Source organism: Sebastes fasciatus, chromosome 3 (assembly GCF_043250625.1).
Source record: "Sebastes fasciatus isolate fSebFas1 chromosome 3, fSebFas1.pri, whole genome shotgun sequence".
Taxonomy (NCBI): domain Eukaryota; kingdom Metazoa; phylum Chordata; class Actinopteri; order Perciformes; family Sebastidae; genus Sebastes; species Sebastes fasciatus.
The window spans coordinates 10,461,429-10,485,676 of NC_133797.1; the positions used below are offsets into that span (position 1 = coordinate 10,461,429).

Consider the following 24,248-nt stretch of genomic DNA (forward strand, 5'->3'; position numbering starts at 1 on the left):
CCAGGATATTCCCTGGAGAAGCTCAAGTGATTTGGAGGCTGGTCGCAGCACTTCCAACACGTCTGTCTGCTTGTTGCGTGGCTAAAAGTTAGGTCTTCACAGAAATTCTGCTTTGATGAGGAGTGCATCGTACTGTTCCGTACGTCTTATGTATTGAATGTACCTATTTATGTTTATAAAATGGGTAGCTCAAATCAAGCAATCTGATTGGTTCATAGCCGTGATATAACAACCACATACCACGGCTGTGACGTCTAATTCCCTGCACTTCAGTATCACTCTGAGAAAAAACGTTAAGACTGATGTGTTGTCATGGTTGCTTAGCGATAGGGTCATTGGGGGGGGGGCCAATACGAAACAGATTACAGATACACAGTAACAAGGTTAGCAAGCTGAAACCCGCTACAAAAAAGTGTGAACATAACATAGCAACCACTGTTCCATAGCAATCACCGTTCCGTAGCAACCGCCTCTGTATCAGCCCAGGAGGGACTATTTTTATTGAGAACATTATTATTTATGAATAAAAGAATAATAATTTAAATTGGAATGTGTGTAACTTTCATATTGCCATACTTTGACAATTTTATAAAAGCAATAGCTCACTTCAGGCCGTGTAATTATATCTTTCCTGATCTATTGCTTAAATGTTATGTACATGACAAACAAATTCTATAAAATCAAATTCTTTGTAGGCAGAAGACTAGGGGTGTAACAATACGATCTGGATCGATGGATGTATATTAATTCAGTGATCAGCGATCCAATATCATCGATGCAAAGTGAAAACAACGATACATGTCGTCATCTTTAAGGTACACCTTTATTTTTAAATTCCCATGGCATGTCTATGCCAACATTTCCATCCAAGCGCACCTCCTTCCTAAACATTCAAACAATGCTTTAACATGAGAATTGCGGCACTTTATAGTGAACAACAGGAGGTATATTTTTATTCTTTTTATTAATACAATATCGCATTGTATTGAAATTTGAGATTGACGTCCTTAGAGAAAGGCTGGGTCACATGTCATTTTCTGTCAAGTCACTGCCAGATTGTTTACACAATCCAGCAACATTTTGGTGTAAACTTGTCTATGAAAATCACCGTTCAGGTTTTCTGGTTAGGGCTGGACATTAAACAAAACGTATTTTGTTACCAGCATTATGAATCTCTTATCAACCTCAATTCACTCACATCGCCATTCTCCATAAATTGTCTAAATTCCCTTTAATTAAGCTGAGAAAAGCTACAACAACCAATGATATATCTAACCAGGACTTCAGCCAACCAATCAGCACACGGTACAGTTGAACAATCTTTAACTGCACATATTGTAATGAATCAATACAAAACACATCACACGTGAGCCAAAACGAGAACGAAAAACGTGGAAAATAAAATATAATGTACCAATGTATGCAATAGTAATTATTACATTTACTGTTACCAATGTAAATGTGACAACTTATCATGATATACATGTCACAATATATCATTCAGCTGACGTCCTGGGCAACAGAAACTAACAGTGACAGAGTTAAATTATTGGGCTAATACAAAGTTACGCTGACGTGTGTGAATGTGTGCGCGTCTGTGCAATGAGAAGTACATTCGGGGTAATAATCCCCGGTCTGTTTGCTTCTCCTGGCTCGCAGAGCAGGAAGTAGAAACACCTGCAAGAGTGTGTGTGTGTGTGTGTGTGTGTGTGTGTGTGTGTATGTGTGTGTTTGTAAATCTGTGTTTATGTGTGTACGGGGAACACTGAGGTGGCTGTTGTTTTCATGCCAGCCATCCGGATGCTCTCTCTGCCCACTGCTCTTTTTCATTCGCCTCCACTGTGCGTGTGTTTGCAAGTCTGTGTGTGTGTGTGTGTGTGTGTGTGTGTGTGTATGTGTGTGTGTAGTACTGCACTCCAGGTGCCAGCTGCCTCATCATCACTAGTGACAGGGTGCACTAGTCCACACAGTCTACAAACACACACATGCTTTCTGAAGGAACAGGACTCCATTGGTGCCGCTGCACTTTAATGGCCAGGCTCAATCATAAAGAAAAACAGAAACACTAAATCTCCGTGCTAGATAGAGACTTACTTGGTGCAGTCATTGAAGAGCTCCTTACATGGACTCTGCTCCAGCCTCTCCCGACACCCAGCGACCACATCCTGGGGTACGTCTGGCAGATGGGCTGCCGACTTGAGGGTGACAAAGAGATGGACAGAAACTAAGTGAGATGCTGGTGTGATGTGGCTGCAGACTGCCAAGGCTAAGAAAACAGATCAAAACATTATCAGTCGGCTCGTCCCTTTCTGTTCGTGAACCTGCACAGTCTGGCTAGTAGGGCATGACATCAAGACTGTGGTCACACCTCACCTGTTTGTCAGTTTGGTCCAGTTCATAGAGTGGTGACTGAGAACTGAGAAAAGTGCAACGAGCTTGAAAATAAAGGTCTTGGTGTGGTCGTGAACACAACAAGGAAAAAATGTGGTATGGGTGTGAGTCACTATTTTTAATGAGAAATTAAGTCCAGTTAAGCCAAGTTCACACTACACGACTTTCAAAGTCGTCAGATCGCAGTACTGTTAACACTACACAACTTGCTTATGTTAAGTTAAGTCGTTGTGGTTTTCACACTAAATGGCTGACTGAGACAGGGTCCCACACGACAAGATCTTTCACCAGGAGGAATCCACGATGAGGTCGCTGAACTATGTTTTGTCACGAAAACACACAAGAAATTCACGTTATATGACGTGCGACTTTGCTCTGTGTTGCAAATGCAACACATATAGGAAGTTCCTATTGTTACAGGCGACCCCTGCTCCCCCAGGTTTCCACTCGACCCGTGTCTTGTGCTCTCATTGGCTGCAGCTCGTGGCCGGAGTCCACGACAGGTCCAGATATTTAGCATGCTAGATACCTGGAATGTATCTGCGAGGGATCAGCGAGTGTCGGTAAAGCAGTTCACACATGACACTCGAACGCCGATGTGCGAGTGGCGAGCCAACGCCGATTTGCCTCTGATCTGGGGCTTTTGTCGGGGGGGCAGAAAATCTGGGCTAAAGTCGTATAGTGTGAACTAGACATAAGAGGCTCGACCAATAATGCTTATCAACCAACCAAGAGAACCAAAATAGAGGTGCAAACACTACCTAACACTGCTGCAGATAGAGGAACCAATAGTACACCAACGCTGAGGGGTTTTTACACAGCTTTGGCTTCATACATCTTGTATACAGTCCACCGTATAGAGTATCATACGTGATACACCACTGGAAAATATGTGTTTAGTTATTAATAAAATGTAAATGGTGAGATAATTAAAGAAAGCAATAAATCCTACGGTGATCAAAAACAAACCAACATTGTTTCAAAATGCCAGTTTAAAGGGTCTTATTGATAACATTTTCATGTAGACGAATATTTTTTAAATATAAATGATTCATCCACAGAGCCTTTAGAAAGGTGCCGAATAAAAGTATGGCTTTTCCTGGACAAAAATATTTTGATTGTGAATTAATCATTTAAAAAATTTTGCAGGGTCCAAAATGAATGTTTTGTTTATCTCTGTGGAACATTTCTGACGTTTGGTTCCCACTTCTAACAAGGCTTGTGAGCCAACAGTAAAACGATGTTGCTATCACGTGGTATCTCTGGGTCGTCAGTTAGTGTGGGAAAAACACTGGTAAATGGCTGAGATTGACGGTAAGTGTCTGGCAACGACTTGTTGTGAAGTGAATGCAATGGAACGGGGGAGGGAGAATGCGACATCTAGTGGCTGAACGTTATCAAATCTTATCAATAGCACCTTTAATTTACTATAATAAATCACCTAGTTCAATGAGAACACCCGGAAGATTTAATATGCACATTTGCAAATGTGAGCAAAAATTATCTCATGTCCATATCGACCAGCTAAGTGTGTGTGTGCGCGGCATACCCCATTATTAAAGTATGTGTCTAAAAGATTCAGTCCGCAGTCCCTCCTCTTCTCGTCAGGAGCCAGCTGGTACATGGCCTGTGAGAGAAGAACAGAGGTGTGAGCAACAACAACAGCACAGGAAGCCATACTCATTCAGCCATCTTTAATATGTCTCCAAATAAGGTCAGAGAGAGACGGGCACCAGGAGGCTGAGAGGAAGGTTGAGACGGGGAGGAAGAGAGAGAGAGAGAAGGGTAGAAGGGTTAATGAAGAACAAGAGAGAAGAAGAAATTAAAATAGAAATGAGTGTGGGACCGCAGACAAATAAAGAGATGGTGCTAGTGACAAAACATCTCATCTTAGTCAAGGCAGCAAACTGGCAACTATGTTTATCTTCACACTTCGCCCGTTGCATCTGTCACCTACCAGGATGAGGCCTCTCTTTTCACCCCATCGCACCATCACAGATTGTGTTTTTGGTCAAATATGGCTGCAGGCAGGGAGATGGTCTGGAGTTTGACTGCTTTGATCCGTGTGTTTTGTTTGAAAACAAGCTCGCCGGAGAGGAATGGGACGGAGCAATGCAACCGTGCATCACAGCCAAGGCATGACGCCCTCGTAGCGACTAACGGCACATGATGAGCACTAAAATGTTGCTTGTTTCATTTCTCGCATTTTTGTCAGTCAGTATGAGCAGTGTGACACACTACGTACCTACGTGCCTGTCTACCTGCCTTGAAAAAGACTAATGTAGGTTCTTATTAAATAAGCATGATTCCCCCCCCCACCCCCCTGTTTTCCTTTCTCGCATACCTCCAGGGGCCTAGACACAAGCTCGGGCCTGTGTTTGCCTGCTCACCCAGGGGACCTGCCTCTGACGTGGGCTTGACCTCATGGAGGAGTGCATGGAGGAAGGGGAGGGGTCTGCTCTCTGACAGCCTGTCTAAGTTGCTAATCACCCCCCTACGCCCACCCCACCCACCACCCCGTGCTACTGCCAAGAGCAGGCAAAGGACCAAGCTCCGACTTCCCTCTCCTGTTCGTTGCTCAGCGGGGCCCGATTCAGGCCGGGCTCACGGGAGAAAATCACAGAAAAGATGAGAGATTGAGGCAGAGACACAGATAAAGTAAAAGAGGATGTGTGAAAGAAGGATGGCTATAAGAACATCAGAGAATAAGCAGAGGAATGGTAAAAGGTTCATTCAAAGTCTTACCACAGCATCCATAAACTCGATGCAGCGCTTCAGCTCCGGTCTGGTGTCACAGTACTGACGGAATAACAGCCGACCAATGGGCTGCTTCTCACATAGACTGGTGTAGTCCCTATCTGAGAGGAGAAGAGGAGAGGGAGACAGATGGAGAAATGTCATTACACTAGAAAAACACACTATTATAGTGGTTCCAAACCTGGGGGGTGGGACCCCCAAAAGCAGTCACAGGATGAGTCTGGAAAGTCCGAGTATGAAATAGTGAATGAACTAATTCTTCTACATAAAAGTGATCTTTATTTTTGGACTTTCTCTAATCTTTGTCTTTTTTGTACAATACTCATAGACTGGATATAAGAGGTGGAGGCAGTTGCCGTGACGTCACCCATTGGTTCGTGGACTGCCGTTTTGAAGCCTGGAGTTCGGCATTTTGGCCCGACGCCATCTTGTTTTTTGCAACCAGACGTGACACGAGAAGGTGGAGCTAAGTAAAACCAAACGCTGAATGAGACATTTTTAGGCGACCAAAAAGGTTCTAATTAACTTTCATGAACTGAAAAGTCACTGAGAAAGGGTTAAAGTTGTAAGACGAAAACACTGCCAACTCCCAGACCGGACAACGCCGTGGTAGCAACTTGTCAATCACAAGGTAGCCACGACCTAAAGCATACCCTGCTTTATGGTCTATTTGACTCTAAATCTGCATCATACATCATACTGTATTTGAAGAAGACTTGAAACTAGTGATTGAGACCATAAACTCATGTTTACAATGTTTACTGAGGTAATAAATCAAGTAAGAAGTAGGCTCATTTTCTCATAGACTTCTATACAATCAGACCTCTTTATGCAACCAGAGGAGTCGCCCCCTGCTGGCTGTTAGAAAGAATGCAAATTTAGGGTACTTCCTCATTGGCTTCGCATTTTCAGACCTCGGAGGTTGCCCACTGGTGATAATACTGTACAGTTTTAACCATTCAGGACTCAAAATTATAACAACAACAACAACAACATATCCTACGAGTTAGCAAATGTAAGCTAACTCATGAGTGGGAGCTGGAGATGTTGAATGCCATCTTATCTTTGCAAAACAGACAGGGGCTAAACTTTTATTACACCATGACAATGGATGTAGATGCCCTTGTAACTTCATAAACACGTACATGACGTTACAATGTGTATTTCAGTTACACTGTAGACTTTAGAGAAGTTTAAAGGTTTATTTCCCTCCCTTTGAAAGAAGCTATTATTGTATCATGCCCATCCAGTAACAGCTAAAATAGGATAAACATACATTCAAACTACAGATATACTATAAAGGGTGAGAGGGAGAAAAAGAAAAGAAATGTAAAATTCCCCAAAAAGTAAGCTGTCCCTTAAAGGCAAGAGTACACTACAGTTTTAAAAATGATCCAGCAAAAAAAGAACAGCCCAGTGTTGTCAACTCTTTTCCAATGAAAGCAGCTAGCAGCATTAGCTGCTAACTAGCTCCACAAGTCCCTAAACCTGGAGAGAAAGTCTGGCAGACGGTCCCTTCAGGCCTCTCTCCAAAGCCACTCCCACACAATTATCATTACGGACATAAACATATCATAATGAACGTGAACGGCGAACATGGCTATTGTAAGTACTCAGAGCTGCCAAGCTAGCAGCTTGTGGAAGACTCAGGTGACAATGAATGAACGGGCAGAGAGCTCGCAGATAGACAGGCAGGCTTTTTACAGTCCTGCGACAGCCACAGATACCAGCATTCTTTTCTCTTTTTTTGTCAGAGCATTTGATTTATTGATTGCAGTCCGGATGAAATGAGAATTTCAACTAATAAACCAAAAAAAAATGTCTAAAATCTTTACCGAACGTACCTCTAATTCAGGGGTTCTCAAACTTTTTGGGGCCAGGGACACCTTACAGGGGAGAACATTTTCCAAGGACCCCTCTTAATCGTTACACCGATTAAGCATAAGCTTACTAGATGTTTAAACTTACAAGTCTAAAGATGTGAGAGCTTCAAATTAAAAAGTAACTAACTAATCTAATAACTAAGCATTTCTATTGGCCCAAAGCTAACATGGATGGGAGTAAGGGACACAATCTGCTTGTTTTATTGCCGCAAATGGTCCACATTTGTAGATATGTACTTTTTAAATGGTAGCAAATTATTTGGTGAACCCCTTGACAGAGTGTCACAGACCCCTGAGGGTCCCCGGCCCCACACTTTTAGAATCACTGCTCTAACTAGTAATCACCCAAAGACGAACCAAATTGTTCTCGTCACTTACAGAAGTGGAAGATGCATCGTTTCTCTTTCTTACATGAGGAAGGTATGATCTTTGGTTCCAGATCACAAATATGTACATTAGAAAACCAAGTACAAAACTACGTTTATCATGATGAGGGAAGTCTTCGTATGACAAGTATCCCGATGACTGTGATGACGACTTCACAGTTGACCGCAGACGACGAGGTAAGGACACACAGAACTGTTTTTTTTTTATAACAGTGGGTTTAAATCTAAAAGTCCCATTTTACAGCATCATTCCCTCTGTTCCATCTTGACTTTCGGGGGCTTAAGGAAGGACCGGTTCTTTTTCTCCTTGGTCTTTTTAATATTGCGATACCCCTATTAATTAGTACGTTTGCTTATGCTACAACATGCTAAAAACAAAACGCACTGCATGTGTTGTGTGTGTTTTCTATGTGTGTGTTTGTCTCCTGTGCAGCTGGCCCCAGCCTATTAGGACTAATAGCGTCCATTTGAGTCATATTTCCTCTGGCACCAAATGAGGAAGAAGACCCAGGACGTTTTCCATCACTGGTTGACAGTAAGGACACACATACACACACAAGATAAACATACAAACAAAAATAGGCCACACACATTCACGTACACATGCGCACTTGTGAATGGCGGAGTGGGAGGGATGCATGGGATGAAAATGTCTGAGTGGTGACAGCTACAGGACAACCTCCAACAGTAAATCAAATCTCCAGAACAGCCCTCCCAGCTGCACTGTTTATTACACAGCATTCCCCTCTGCTCTGCAGCTCAGCGCTTCTCATTCAAACTCACCACTTGTACGACCACAAAACCTAAGTTATCGCTTTGGTGAGCAAACAGTAGAGTGTAGAGATATGATGTTTTTATTGCTTCCCCTTCCACTGTGTGGCCGCTGTGTTTTGAATCGCAGGAACAAAAGCTCTTTCAGAAAATCTCACAGAGCGATCTTTAACTGCGTTGCGTTGCACTCGCCTTCACACACTGCCTTTCATCTCTGATCACCAATTTCTTGGAAGCCTGCTTTGGTGTTTCCCTATCAGCTGTGTTCAGCTGGGAGCTGGAGCTGGGAAAGCCCCTCACATTCATAATTGATATTTTAGGGCGTTTGTATAGCAAAAAAATGTTTGGAGCAGTTTAGTTGAACTTTGGAAAGCCTACTCCTTCAGTTAGACTCATCTGGCCCGGTAAGAACAATGTCGTGCATGCCTGAAAATGTGCATCTTCCGTTACTTCCATGCAAACAAATGTGTTGACTTCCATCAAAAGCCTGTATCTTGACAATCACTGGACAGGTTGTCAACATTCTGTCCAACGAAGAAGCTTCTTGTGGGACTTCTCTTTATACATCAGACCGGCACATACGGGGAATTCGCAAAAAGTCAAGGCCGCGCCCACTTCTGGGGGAAATTTGGGATTCTAATTTTGACAAGTTCGTATGCATTCATCTCTTGTTATACAAACGTTTGTTTTATACACATGTCTAATAATTATTTTGCGATCTTGCCTGAACCTGAGCGTCCGCGATACCTTAATAAATAAAGGTTGATCGCCGTCATGTCCCTTCAGTCTCCCCCTTACAACACAGTGGCCGGGTATTGCTTAACCAGACTTTTGAATCACGTTAGGATAAGTGATGTCTGTAAATAACCAACGTGTTAATAGCCAACTGTTTGATCTATTGGCTGAGATTTACAGTAGTTGGAGACGACAGTCTGATGCTGATGTAACGTTAATGTATGACGGTATTACTGCAGCAGACTCACACTAAAGCTAACATTAGCTAGTTATGCTAGACATCTTTTCGCCATTTTCCATTTTCTCTCCTGTGACAGTGAGTTTCGTTCCCCCAAAAGGGAGCGCAGCCTCGGCGATGCTGGTCTGATCTATAGTTTGGAGCCACGAAGCCCATCAATTAAAACAATTTCAAAACACGGCAGAGGAACAAATCCGAGATCAGCGTTTTTAGATTTATAGTTGGTGCAATCAACTACACAGCAACTCTTCGGCATAGCGTTATTACTATTACCGGTTTGTTTAAAGTAGAACTTTAGAGACATGTTTCAACTTCTTTCTGTTTACTCTGTTACCGTCTATGAAGGACACAAAATTATTTCCCCCCAAAAGGGGGCGTGGTCATGCAAGCCTACTCTGGATGACGTATAGCCGGTCTGATGTATGAGCTGGTTTGTTTGCAAATGGGCAGCATGAACCTACACAAACCAAATTTTAACTTTTCCACTCTGGTTCAGAAGAAAATTAACCTTGAATGCTCTCTTACTTTGAATCGTTGGCGTCTGCTCTTCAGTAACCAGATAGCTAGAGATTACAGATTCTTTATTCTGGTTCACGTTTTCTCATGGGAATTTTTGTTTATCCCCTACTGCATATCATTACACTGACGCTCTAGTTTACAATGAGCCTCCTGATAAGGTTTCAGTGGCTCGCTCCAGAACCGGTTTTGCTGTGAGGATTTCAGAGGGGTTTCATCCTAAATGCTAGGGTTTCCTAACTGGTCACTCTTTGAGGTAACACACTCCGATTTGCGTAATAAAAAGAAACACAGAAACTGTTGTGCAATGTTAAAGGACTGCCATGTTTTTAGGTAACTGATCAACGTATGTGATGCCAAAATGATCCACCTGTCACTTGGGGGCAACTAGCATAATCCAAATGAAGATAAGTGATGCAACGCATGCCATATATAGTTATTTTCAGAATAATTTCTGAGCCTTCTGGCAAAACCCTACTGATAGTGTAAAGCCTCTTCTATCACACACCTCTAATGTTTAATTTAAATAGAGGGGAGTAGTCTCAGCCGTTCTGTATATACTGTGTTATTTTATGTCATAATTTGTTTACCTTTTAACGGTACACAGAGAACTGGGACTTGGCAAAAACCTACACCCAGGGACACATGAATGATTTTAGTATCTACGTTTTCATAACTTAAACTGGTAAATAAGTCAATGTTATAAAAAACCATAGCATATTCCTGTCGGAGCAACAACTACTACAGAGGTAATTCATGCCAACCCACTGCTAAATAGGGTGAAATGAAGATAAATGTACACTATTTTTCAAATAAATCAGCAGAATCTGAAGAACACATTGTTAAGTCCTGAGATGCGTGTAGATTTGCAGCCTTTGGATATACAACATTAACTGTGTGAATGTCTGAAGACCTATTTTGCTTATTTTCAGGTGCATACTGGAAATAAGCAGACCAGTCTGCTCTGATTGGTTAACCGAACCAAACTCTTTGGACTCAAGCTCTGCTCTAACTATTTTTTTTAAACTACTTTGTTTAAGTGCCAAAGTAGCTGTTATGCAAATGTGTTACTTGGTGACATCACCACGTTACGGAAGTAAAGGCAGGACTTCAGGCAAGGCGTTTCAGGCAGTTCAGGAGCAGTGTTTCTGTGGGGGAGAGTAACTCCCTTTGGCCTGGACTTTGGAACCTTGCAGACCTTTTACATGCACAAAAAACTATATACTGTAACACACTAAAGGTAGGGCTGTCAAAGTTAACGCAATAATAACGTGTTAACGCAAATTCGTTTTAGCGCCACTAATTTCTTTAACGCATTAACGCGACTTGTGATTTTTTTGGTTGTAGAGGGCTCGGTTTTAAAGCTAGAGTGAAGATACTGGCATCATATGAAACAAGAAAACATAAACAAGCCATTGGTGTTGTACTAGCTTGTCAGGAAGGAGGCTAAATAATGCTCTAAACTTACACTAAATTTTATGGTCATTGGCCATTTCAAAAGGGGTCCCTTGACCTCTGACCTCAAGATATGTGAAAGAAAATGGGTTCTATGGGTACCCACGAGTCTCCCCTTTACAGACATGCCCACTTTATGATAATCACATGCAGTTTGGGGCAAGTCATAGTCAAGTCAGCACACTGACACACTGACAGCTGTTGTTGTCTGTTGGGCTGCAGTTTGCCATGTTATGATTTGAGCATATTGTTTTATGCTAAATGCAGTACCTGTGAGGGTTTCTGGACAATATTTGTTATTGTTTTGTGTTGTTAATTGATTTCCAATAATAAATATACACATGCATTTGCATAAAGCAAGAATATTTGTCCACTCCCATGTTGATAAGAGTATTAAATACTTGACAAATCTCCCCTTAGTTTGAATTTTGAATAAAAATATCGGAATTGTTGTTTAAGATAAAAAGAAAGGTGAGATTAATTTGCAATTAACTATGGACAAAATCACAATTAAATACTTGAATCGATTGACAGTCCTAACTAAAGGAAATGGAAAAAGCACAAAAGGTCCCCTTTAATGTCTAAATATCAAGATATAAACAATGCCAAATCACATGTATGTCTTTGCACAGTCTCTCTTTATCTCATTAGATGAAGTTTACAGATTGCTCCCGTGCAAAACTAAGAATTCCGTTACAAAATGTAGACTAAGCATAAAAAGACCAAAGGCCTGAAAAGAAACCACAGTTTCTTTGTCCTGGCTCTGGGTTAGTGTGTGAGAGCATGTACGTGTGTCTGTGTCCGAGCTGATTTCAGGTTCTCTGAATCATTTAAATATGAGAACGTAGGCCAACCTTCTACCAATGAAACATTTCCTCTTTGCGTAAGCAAACCCTCTCCCGTGTCCGGAAGAAAAACAACTGTGAAAGTAAGATGAGAGAGAGCGAGAACGTAAAAGACAGCAAAGTGTCGGGAAAAAAATGGGACAGGAAAATGAAAGGACTGAAAAGAATGAAGGCAGAGTTGTAAAGCTTGAACTGGCCTGGACTAGTAACTGTCTGATCCAGGGAAGTCAAGCTGCCATTACAACTTAATTAAAACTCCAATTTAGGCCAGGAGTGAGTGAGTCGGTGAGACGGTGAATGGACGGCCAAATGTGCACAAGTGTGCGTACAGTATGTGCAATCCGTGAGCACGCTTTTGAGGCAGAGACCCGCACAGATCAAAAGTAATAGGTGCAGGTGTACTGTATGCATTGGATGGATACCAGAAGAAAGGAAAAAGGGAACATAGAAGGAAAGGAGGAGAGAGAAAGGGAGAGAGGCCTAAGGCTGGCAGACAAAGTGGCTGCAGCCCACATAATGTAATCTAGGCTTCCTAGAAGTACTGCACACTTGTCAAGGCTAAGGTCAAATGCCTGACATTATCAAGACACAACAAAGACACTGCTATCAGTCGCTTTACTGTATCCTTCTATCTGCCGTGCCAACGCTGTGTATGGGCATGTGTGAGCGTCTCTGCACACAAGTGTGTTTGTGCGTGTACATGCCTACACGTCTGTGTGTTTAAGTAGGCAAAAGGGATTATTTTGATCCTGCGCTCGGTGTGATAGGGAAATTACGCAATAGTGTCTATGTAATAGTGACGTATATAACCCTCAACAGCTGCTGCATGCACATATGTGCGCACACACACGTACGTACGTAGGCACATAAAGCCCATTTATAGAATCCTCTGCAAAGTTATAATCCAAATGGTAATAAATGTGTAAGATATGACACGCACAATGCTCCTTCACACTTAAGGCGACATTTATGTGCTGCTGTTTTTTAAGCAGGTGATGTATCACGGCTGACGACGGACACATTCAAGTTTATGATAATTAGATCTGCGAGCGATGATTTGCGATGTGAAGACAAAACGACGCGGATCGTAATCAACGGCGAGCGAGAGATATCACCGTGGGGAGTACGTTCATATAAGTCTCTTTCACTCAACCTCCCTCCTCTCCTTCCGTTGTTTCTCTCACTCGCTACTGTCCTTAAGAGATCTTTCCTCCCGTTGTAAAAGCCTCTCTTTGTTACGGTTTTTCACTCGCTCTCTCCATAACTCTCCTGCTCTGCCACTCTTGTGTTCCTCTGAAGTGGTGGAAAGAGGGAGGGAGGGAGGGAGAGAGAGATGCAGATAGTGGGAGGGGGAGGCATGGAGACAGAAAAGAGGGAGGGAGAGTATGTGGGGGAGGGTAGCACTGCAATCTCTGGCAGAGATAGCTGTGACGCACTATTACACACACACAGGCACCTACACACACACACATACTCCGAGTGCTGTGGCATTCAGAGGACCAGGGTGGGTGGGTTGTGGGGGGTTGGGAGGGGGGGGGCGAGGAGATAATGTAGCCCAGGAGTAGAGCACTTGTCTGGGCTACAAAGAGAGAATCCTGCCCCTACTTTCAAACTTAGATGTGAGCACAGGAAGGAAGCAGGAGTGAAGACGTTTTGATTTGGTGTGCGCGCAGACAGACAGTCAGCGAGACACACACGTAATGTCAGGAGAGACTATGAGATTGAGAAACGGCTGTGCAAACAGATTCCCTGAGTCAGACGCGCACATACGCACATCAATACACACATCAATACACGCAGCGTTTCCTGTCCCCTGCCTGTAACTGTGGGTGGAGACGGGTAGAAACAGGAAGGAAGTCCAATCTGAACTTCCTCCTGCAGTCAGACCCACCCCAAAGACACAGCATGGCACGTTATCTTTCTGCCTCACACCCACACACACAAAAACACAGAAAAACACGCTCCAGGTTTCTTACCGATAGTGCGGCGTAGCTCCTCACACTGGCTGATGTGGGGGAGTTTGAGCATCTCCTTCCATTTCTTACTGCGGCCATTCCTCTTCCCTCCTCCACCTGAGAGACACAGAGAGACAAATGACACATTTAAAATCAGCCGGTCAATCAAATCACTTGTTCAACATTACGCATCCAGAGTGCCTTTAACCACAGCCAATGGTTGGCATTTTCAACACAAGAACAAGAGGACGTCCAGCCTAGTGTGGGTGTGGATCATGGGTGTATAAAGAGAACTGGATACAGCGTCAAAGGTGGGGCCCCGTTCATTCCTATGAAAGTTGTTCAGTGGCGCATGAAGCAATTCCGTGTATAAAAGTAGCCGGCTCTTCCGGCAATCTTCCACATACATTGGGCCCGTAGTGCAAACGCACTAGCTTTTCCTTTAACCTCCAAGCCCTTGGCCCAGCCGTGGTCTGAGGCTCATTCACATGAACGGAGGAAGGAAGGAAAATAACTATGGATTTGGCTATTAGTGCATTTTACAACTTTTAAGACCTTCAAGTGAATCAAAAAAATGATCCGTTGAGTTACAGACGTCTCTTTCCCAATGTAAGTCCATGGGGAAAAGTATTTTTGGGCCCAATAGAGTGCTACAGGAATGAGTTCCAAAATCCGGAAATGAGATTATCTTGCTGAACAAAACACGTAAGTATCATAAACGTTTGTTTGTCACTGATCTTATTTTCTGCAATAATCCAAAACCCAATGGGAAAATCCCATTGGGTTTTTGTCAAGGGAACCAGGGCGATGCCAACTTCCTCGTTGGCCTACAAAAGTACATCATCCCTGGAGCACTCTATGGCGTCACGTGACGGACACAGAACTTCGGAAGTTGTAATTCCACAATTTGGCCACTATGTTAAATTTGCTTCAAAGCCTGGCGCTCTTCCTGAGTCCTTGCTGTGGATGTGTGTGTGCGTGTGCGTGTGCGTGTGCGTGTGCGTGTGCGTGTGCGAGCGCACACAAGCATGGTGACCTTGCAGCGACCAGATGCAGGGACAGCTGGTTCATCTCACCAGACGCCTCTATGCATCATGACAGAGCATGAGGTGAAGAATGTTGACAGCTTCAAAGATCATGGGGCATACACACATCTTGTCTCACACACACACACACACACACACACACACACACACACACACACACACACAAAGTGGGTTCTTTCCCCGGAGAAAACATTAGCCAAACATAACTTTAACATTATCGGTTGTCTCATGCACACCAACAGTGGCGTTGGAGAGTCCGCTCGGCAGACGAGATGACCCTGATGTGAGGGGTCAATGACCTCCAGGCCCAACAGGGCTCTTCAAAGGACCGGGGTCACTCCATATATTTCACTGAAATGCTCATTTCAACGCCAGCAGGTATGTGTGTGTGGGGGGGGTGAACTGAGGTATTTACTCCTTGAGGACAGAGTATTGAAGATTAAGTCAACCGAGTATTCTGATGAGATGCTGCTTTGTTTTGCAAACTAGCAGCTTCACACATAAGTAACGGACCTTTAAAGAGACAAGAGGAAGCATATCAACGTGCATCAACGTGTGTTTGAGTGCATCCATGAGCGAAACGATTATCATCATTTTTCTGGTAAAAACACAACAAACTTACTGGTTATGACTTCTCAATTATGAGAATTTGCTTACTTTGGTGTTTTTTTTTTACTCGTGGTCAGATGAAATTAGGTTGTAAGATATTAGTTTAGGCTCTGGTAATGTTAGATTGGGACTTGACTTTATCTTCAGTCAATAATTATTTTTAAAAAATGTATATATTTTACTAATTAGTATATATAATTTGGTAGTTTCACATTAACTACATTAACTAAACTTCTTAGACTAAATATGAATTCATTGTCAATGTATATTGTGCTAAGTAAATCAGCTGTGCAAGAAATTACATAAATGAAATACAGTATAAAGTTGGCAAAACTATGATTTAAATTACAGAGTGTCAAATCAAAGAATAAGTAAGTGATCTTTCGATCTAATTTAGCTTCGCCAATAATGTAACATCCACATTCATAACAATGAAGCTTATTTGAATTTGAATGGAGTTAAAGACTACAAATCATTCAAAGTCAACTTTTGGTGTTTGACCGTCTTCAAAACTCTGCACTTAGGACACATTTCCCATTTTAAAAATAAAACAAAGCATCTCTTCTTTCTGGGTTTCAATCATATAATCATATAAAACAAACTAAACAGGCAGTCTACTGTGGTTTTGATTTCTTTTTAAGAAAATTAGTGAGGGAGTCCGATTAAGAGTCGGCGGATTTAAACCCTATCTTTGGGCACACATTGCTGTTTTTCTCATCACTTCAATTCCATGTTTTAAAACACTGAGTACACAAACTAGCCCGAGTGAACCGTGTACACTGTGATGGTGAGAGGATAACAGAGAGGGAAATCCTCTCCCCTGAAGTTCACCAGACACCAGCTGGTCCGGCAGTGACATGTGACAGTTTCAGCACAAATACATACAGGGGGTCAGTGTGGTCAAACACCTGCAAAACAACACCTTCCCAACACACAGGAGCATACCGTATGTACAGTGTGCATGTTCTCACCTCTACAAAAACATCCCCATCCCTCTTCCACTGCAGGTACTGCAATTAGCATTAAAGAAAATTGCAAGTTGTGTTAATGCATTAAAGAAATTAGTGACGTTAAAACGAATTTGCCAACAACTTTGACCGCCCTACTTTAAACCAACCGTACTTTTTTGTCAGGTCCAATGTTCACAGTGAACACTAACAACCACAAACCCACGAACACACCAGATATCAGCACTACAAGCTGCCGTAATTTATTTGGACAAGCAATGGTAGCATACACATCCAAAAAAAGTGACCGTGTCACGCCTTGAATGGCTTGACAGGAGTGTTATGAGCAGCTACTCGTTGATGTTTTGTTAACGAAGCTTATGAGATCCAAACTGGTCTCAGGTTGTACATGTTGACAGGCATGTTGAAAGACCAGTTGCGGGGCTGCAGGGCATATACACCCTCTCACCCACACACACACACACACATACATATATAGACGTATAAGTACATGCACAAAAATACAATCTCTTCATTGCAGGACAAGGAAACTAAATTTTTAAAAAAAGGAGCACAGCAAAGATAAATGTTGGGAGTTAAATGTTGGATTACAAACTGTGATGATAGCCAGTTGCGTCTGGCTGGTTGTACTGCAGGAGAAAACCCTTGCACACACACATTTGTGGCAAAAACACAGAATGATTGATGATTAAAGTCAAACCAGATCACCAAAAAGTAACAAGCTGTCAGAGATTGACTTCTTCCCTGTCATGAGCCGATGTTAAGTGTTGAGACATGTAGTGCCAATAAAGGTTGAAAGTGGCAATGCTTTTGTACTGTACAAAAGATATGAGGGTGAGAAATGTCACCTAAACTTGGGGTCAGATGGGAAAAAGAGAGAGAAGGAAAGAGAGAACAATTGAGGAAAAAATGAAAAAAGAGTCTGACAAGAAAAGAAAGACAGGGATTTTAATAGCAAGCTATGGAAGAGAGAGAGAGTGTGTGTGTGTGTGTGTGTGTGTGTGTGTGCGCGCGCGCGCACGTGCCTGTCGGAGCTGGCTGGGCCACCCCACCCTGTTTAATGTCACTCTGACGTCAAAGCCATGTGTGCAGGCCCTTAATGCAGACAGGATGGAGCAAGTATTTATTTAACTTTGGTTCTCCCCTCCGAGAGAGCGGGGCCCTCCATAAACACCGACCTCAGAGCAGTTTCGCTCATTCATAGCCGAGCCTACAGCCAGCGCTGAGATCATCGCGCAGCATCTCAGGGACAGGTCTGCGCATGTGCGGCAGATTCAAAAGTTGGAACATGTTGAGAAAGACTGATGATAGAATCAGGAGACACGCCGCTCTACGACGAGGACGCACATTCCTTTCCTTTAGAGATTTATAGACGGCGGGGTCATCCTGGTCACACAGCAGTCCAAGGCGTGTAACAGGAATTACCAACGACTGGCCTCACATCAGCCCCATCTCTCTATTTCCCCATGTTTCCTGTCGCACTCTGCGGTCAACTATCCAACAAAAACAAAATGCCACTAAAAAAGAAAGATGCCATGAACTTCTTGATAGCTTTGGCCACAGATGAATGGATGACCCGATATTACACTCGGATTGTTTAAAACAGCGAAAGGTAAGCAAAGTCCTCTTCTTCCTTTTTGGTACAATCCAACAGTGCGTTATTTCGTAAAGGAGACACACTGTCAAGAGGCATCAATGCAAAGCATTTATGCTTTATCACCATGTAACAGCATTTCTGAAAGTCCCTGTGCAATCACTATCCATTAGGGCTGGGACGATGCGCCCATCTCCTGATTCGATACTATGACGATACTGAGGTGCAAATTCAATATGTATTGCAATTTTTAAGTATTGCAATTCTACAAGTATTGCGATTCGATATTACAATTTATTGTGATTTTTTTATTAACTTTAAACTTTCAAAAAGTTGAATCATCCACTTCTATGGACTTTTACTTTGGAAAATATCGAAATGAATACAGTAAAAGAGTTTGATTTTCAGCATGTATGTAGTCAGATGTCCTGAAGTCAAATATATCAGTAATTGTCAGACATTATTTATTAAATATTTTCCAGCAACCCAAAATTTTACAAATAAAGACATTTCCCTCACAAATTAGTGCTATTTCTTTTTATTTATAAGGGACATGTAATGTTTTATTCTGCTGGTGAATCCAATCAGTCTTACTTCGACGTATGTATTTTTTTTTATATACAGTTCCCTTTGTTAACACCTTATTTTGAAAATCGGACGTAATCATACGTGTATACTTCCGCTAACTTCGCCACGTCCGTCGCTAGCTCACCCGTCAGCTCTGTTCTCCATGGTCAGCTCCATCGGGTCTGCTTGAATGCATTTAACATAAATGTCAGTATATGGTTGCTCTACAGTTGTAGCATCAGACGATTTTACAACGGAGATGATAAAATGTGAGGGTGCAGGTCGAATCCACGCCGACCCTCCGCTGTTTTCTACTTTTTCATTTCGGCTCAATGCGGCCGGCTGCAGTTTGTTTTGGTTGACAGATACGGAACGAATATGACGTCACGTTACTCAGACTACAACAATAAAAGCGGTAACTTCCATCTACCTCTGCATAGACTCAAGTGAAGCAAATTTATCGAATATATTATTATAATCGCGACACATAAATAGATTTATTCCTCACCCCTACTATCCATCACTTTTATCTCACTTGCAGTAGTTTTTACAGTAGGAACGGATACACCAATATTGTTTACTTTTACTGAATTTTGGTGTGTTTCCTCCATTCTTTAATTCTGACCGGTTAGATGAATTCAAAACACGGGAGTCTGGGAAACAAAGAAAATACACAAAGAGGGAGAACGAGAGAGAGGGAGTAGACCGAGAGTATTTTCATGCAGCTTTTGTTTGTACGTCTGTCTGTCTGTCTGGAGTGAGCTATGAGTGCATTAATGAATGTTACATTCATGGGTCTCTTCTGTCTCTGTCTCGGCTTTCTCTCCTCCCCAATGATCAGTGGCTGTTTCCACATGCTCTTAATGCGTGTGCAGGTCAAATGCACTCCAATGCCATCCCAAATATGCTCCTCTCCCTGTCCTCCCTTTCCTCTCTCTTTCATCTCAAGTGGAGAAGGAGCCAGCCTGGAGGTCACACAGTAGACTGTGGAAGTATCATCTCAGGGAGAGTCCGCCCCCCCAACCAACACCCCACCCCACCATTTCAGAGTTCCTGAAGCTTTCACAAATTCAGACTTAAGATTTTCTTCCTTTTCTTTTAAAGCCAGTTCATGTAGAGTTCACAACTTATTTCACATCCAAAAGTTCAAGTGAAAAAATTAAATAAAACTTACAGAAGAAATTCCTGTGTGACCGATGGGTTCATGACTCAACCGTCCACATGCCTGAACAGAATTTATATTAGAGAAACAGGTTAAACGGGATCTAGACCGAGGAATCAGCCAACAGATGTGTCGACCAGTATCAAGCCGTTTACACAACTGCAGCGGTGAAATTGCTCTGCGCTGGCCAGTGGTGGAAGAAGATCTTTGACTTGAGTAAAAGTAGCAATACTACAGTGTAAGAATACTTTATTACAAGTAAAAGTCCTGCATTCAAAATGTGCCTTAAGTAAAGTACAAAAGTATTTGCATTAAAATATACTTAAATTGCCAAAAGTAAAAGTAGTCATTACACAGATACATTTCAGAATCATATATATTATATCCCTGGATTATAACTTTAACTGGTAAAGGTGGGGCTGATTTTATCTACTTTATATTAGGGCTGTCAATCGATTAAAATATCTAATCGAGATTAATCACAAATTAATCGCACATTTTTTATCCGTTCAAAATGTACCTTAATGGGAGATTTGTCAAGTATTTAATACTCTTATCAACAAGGGAGTGGGCAAATATGCTGCTTTATGCAAATGTATGTATATATTTATTATTGGAAATCAATTAACAACACAAAACAATAACATTTTTCACAATTTACTGATATTTTAAGGACCAAACGATTAACTGATGCATCAAGAAAATAACCGTTATTAACATCCCTAAACTATTACTACAATAAAATCTCCTCTGTATCTACTGGAAAAACACAATGTTATTATGTGGCACATATATGAATATATGAAGCGACTATTTGCGCCCCTAATCAGAGTGAATCTGTGAAAATTAAAGTGATAGCTGTGATGAAATAAAAATAAAAACACTTGGAAACAACGTCACTGGCGACTTCTTGTGCTGTGATTCCCAGCTTTCTCAGATGTTACCGTGAACACAGAGCCGTGCGGCGCTGCTGTCTTCACAACCCGTCTTTATTTTGCATCGCCATATCGGAGAAGCTGCTCGCCCATCTGATGAACACATGTCACATGCTAACGCTCAGAATAACAGCCACAAGGCCAGAAAACCCAGCTCGTCTGTGACAGTGACAGACCGACCGCGGCAGCAAGCAGCCAGTATTTACGTCTTTACACCATCCGCTTTGGGCAGTTCGGCGACACACTCGCACACAGTGACTTATAATGAGTGCAAGAACATTTAATTCCTTGATCCCTGACTTTAAAAAAAAACCCATGGAGGTTAAAGATCAGGGTCAATGCGCACTTAACCCCCTGAGATCAGCAGTTTGGGGCCAAAATCATGTCGTTTTTAGAATCCAGTATAAATGTGTGAGTTTGACCTATTCTAAAATGGTGTATTTGAATATTTCTGCATACTGGGGGGGTCCCTAAACAGTCTTGGAATTACATAAATTGGGTATCACTGTAAAACTAGGATTCTTATGTCTCCAATTAGCTCAACTGTATTTATGTGTGATGATGTTAGTCCCCATAGTAGCCATTTAATTATAGTGAGACCATTTTTTGACATTTGACCTCACTGTATAAAATGACCTGTGGTGACCTCTAGGATAATCACAGCCTCATGAAACTTTACAGCCACAAACTAGAGACCTAGAGCATTCAGAGGATGGATGGAAAATGCAATTCTTTGCAGAAATCTCAAAATGTCAAAAGTTTTTGATACCAAATCACAACATGGCTTTTTCTATGGTGTTCCTCAAAGTCTTGGTGTCTTAATGGGGTTATTTTTGAGGGATTATTGTTCATTTTTATTAATTCTCAACTGGTAAAAAATTGTTAAATTTAGCACCAAATATGTGTCACAAATGTTATCAACACAAAAATTGCTGCAACAACTTATCAGACATAATAGACCATCATATACTTCTATCACAATGTTCTAAGCCCTTATTACTTTTACAATTCATTTAAATTAATTCATGTTTATATCTGATCTTGACACAGTGCTGAGCTGCATCTCAAATTAATCTTCAGGTCCCCAGCTTTCAGATGATGTACACCACTTCTATGTTAGATGTACTGCTATACCCCCCTAAAAAAGACAAAAACAGGTCTATTGTGGGTCTCAGAGGGTTAAAAAATTCCACTGAGCATGAAATGAAAAGAAAAGCAAATGAAAGATAAAAAGCCAAACATGCTGTTAGGTAACTCCACTACATTTTGGCACTGACGGCATTTTTCTAACTTTAAAAACACTGATAACACTGTTTACCAAGATATTTTTGGCCAGTGCAATCATACCCGGAATATTTGGTACCAGCCCATACCCAGTCAGATCTGACCCCCACCCTGCAGCAGCCGCATCGCTGGAGGTTTCGAATCGGACGGCTCCCGAAAAACATGACTTAAATGGTAGGAAATGAGAGAGGGTCACGTATAGTTTAGGCCCATTGTAATATGAGCATGCACACGCACATGGGCACAATGGAGCCTGGCTATGATAAATGAATGGCCTGTGGCTTTCCCAGTCGCTCTCTCCCATACAGTGTACGACTGGCTGGAGTAGCCCCTGATAAGGAAAACATTAGCTGCTAGTATCTGTGTTGCCTATTCAAAGCAAAGGCCCAGTGTTTGCATAAGGTAATCCGTCTGTATACTCGCACTGAAAGACACACATCAGCTGAGCGAGGGAGAGGAAAAGAGAAACATGTGAGTATCAGGCAGCGCTACCCTCCCGTAATCCTCACCTCTCTCTCTCTCACATGCCCCCTTCCCCTTTTTCCTCCTCTCTCTGACTCCAGCTTCTCGCTCCCCTCCCCCATATAAACAGTTTCCTTCGCTTGTTATGCCTTCGTTAATTCTTTATGTTCCTCTTTCTCTCCATATGGCTCTGCGAGAAGACGTGGGGGTCACGTGGTGCAAAATGTGAACATCAGAGTAAATTCCAGGGCATGACAACAGAACGAGCCAGGCAGCGGGTGGATCTCACACGAGGTATGACATGCAGTTTTTCACATGAGGCGGAAAACACACACACACACACACACACGCGCGCTGCACATAAACATGCGCTCTTGCTCATTCCAGCGGCGTGCTGTGGTGTTTTGCAAGACCTTTCCTTCCTCTGCCCCCATCCCCTCCACGTTCAAGATATTCCATTAAATCAAGCCGAGACGCGCTTGAAAACTGACCCTTGTTTTCACAGTGTCTTGAGGGATGAAGGGGGGGGAGGGAAGGACGGCGAGGGAACACGGGGAGACTAAACTTGAGCAAGACGCGCAGAGCTCCGAGCGAGCGAGAGGACGGACTGAAAGGTTAATCATCTATAGGTTATCTACGGCCGTCTGTCAGATGAAGGGCCCACTGGTTAATTTCACGGCCACGCTGAAAGAGCAGGAACACACAGACAGCAGCCTCTGAGCCCTTGGGTGTGGAACACACAGCACATATTACACCTTGAAGATTATCTTTGATAAGACAACACTTTCAAGTCATATTTTGAAGGCAGGACTGACAGTGAATTTAACCAAGGGCAGACGCCAAAATTGTGACTATGAACGTTTCAAAAAGGCAAACTGATAAAGCATGAAGGACCTTTGTTATTTAATACACTTGCTACTAGACTTGGACTCTGCCAGACCTCTAAAAACTCTTTTTAGAGAAACTAAATCTTTATTTGAACCATAAGAACTTGTAAATACACTCAGCCGTACACATTGTTAAACTGAGGCTGACAGCTGGGATCTCATAGGAAGAACGGCCATTTAACATTTAATAAGGCAGCTGGAACAACGTCCCTATGATGTTCACAAAGTGCCTCAAAAAGTGCCTCTTCATGCTCAGTCGGCTTGCCAAGGAATTGCGCTAATGAACATCCCAGTAGCCACCCAGCTAAGCGCCGCCGCTAGTGCCATGCAGCATAGCCGCCGCGTACGCAACACACTGCGTCTCATTCTCCGCACAGCCCATTTGTGGGTGTAATAACTGTAAAATGAGTCCCACATCAAGGGACAGTCACAAAGCAATGTGTTTTATGAGCCTCAGCTGGAGGAAACACCCCAGAGTGATGACAACAAGTGTTAGCCCAGCTATGACCACAAAACTAATAAAGCTACGCCGGCCGACGTCACAGTAAAACCCTCACAAGTCGTGGGAGAGGACCTGCAAGCCTACAATTTGAAGGGTAGGGCAGAGGGGGCAAAGAGCAGAGATAGGTTATAGGCATTGACAGTAGAGGTGTATCCTCTTACATCTGTAATGTTCTCTGCTAAAAATCTAAATCAAAGCTTCCAGGTTGTAGGGTGGAAATTACTTACATAAGCAGGATTAGTTCCTACTGGAATGTGAGCAGTGGACTGTCCACATTCCTTCCTTTTTATGAAGACAGTA

At 42.5% G+C, this 24,248-nt stretch overlaps 1 protein-coding gene across 3 annotated transcripts in view; it reads right to left on the bottom strand.

The window, feature by feature from the left end:
* grk4 (G protein-coupled receptor kinase 4) overlaps nt 1-24,248 on the bottom strand; it is a 58,663-nt gene that overhangs the window by 26,671 nt on the left and 7,744 nt on the right. For 2 of the 3 annotated variants that reach the window (XM_074628846.1, XM_074628847.1), the window contains exons 2-5: nt 13,954-14,049; nt 5,137-5,249; nt 3,941-4,018; nt 2,095-2,195 (exon numbers count right to left, since the gene is read on the bottom strand). In XM_074628846.1, the coding sequence (XP_074484947.1) occupies nt 2,095-2,195; nt 3,941-4,018; nt 5,137-5,249; nt 13,954-14,049 (388 nt within the window). The remainder of the gene's footprint in view (nt 1-2,094; nt 2,196-3,940; nt 4,019-5,136; nt 5,250-13,953; nt 14,050-24,248) is intronic. The other variant, XM_074628848.1, reaches the window with a different exon arrangement.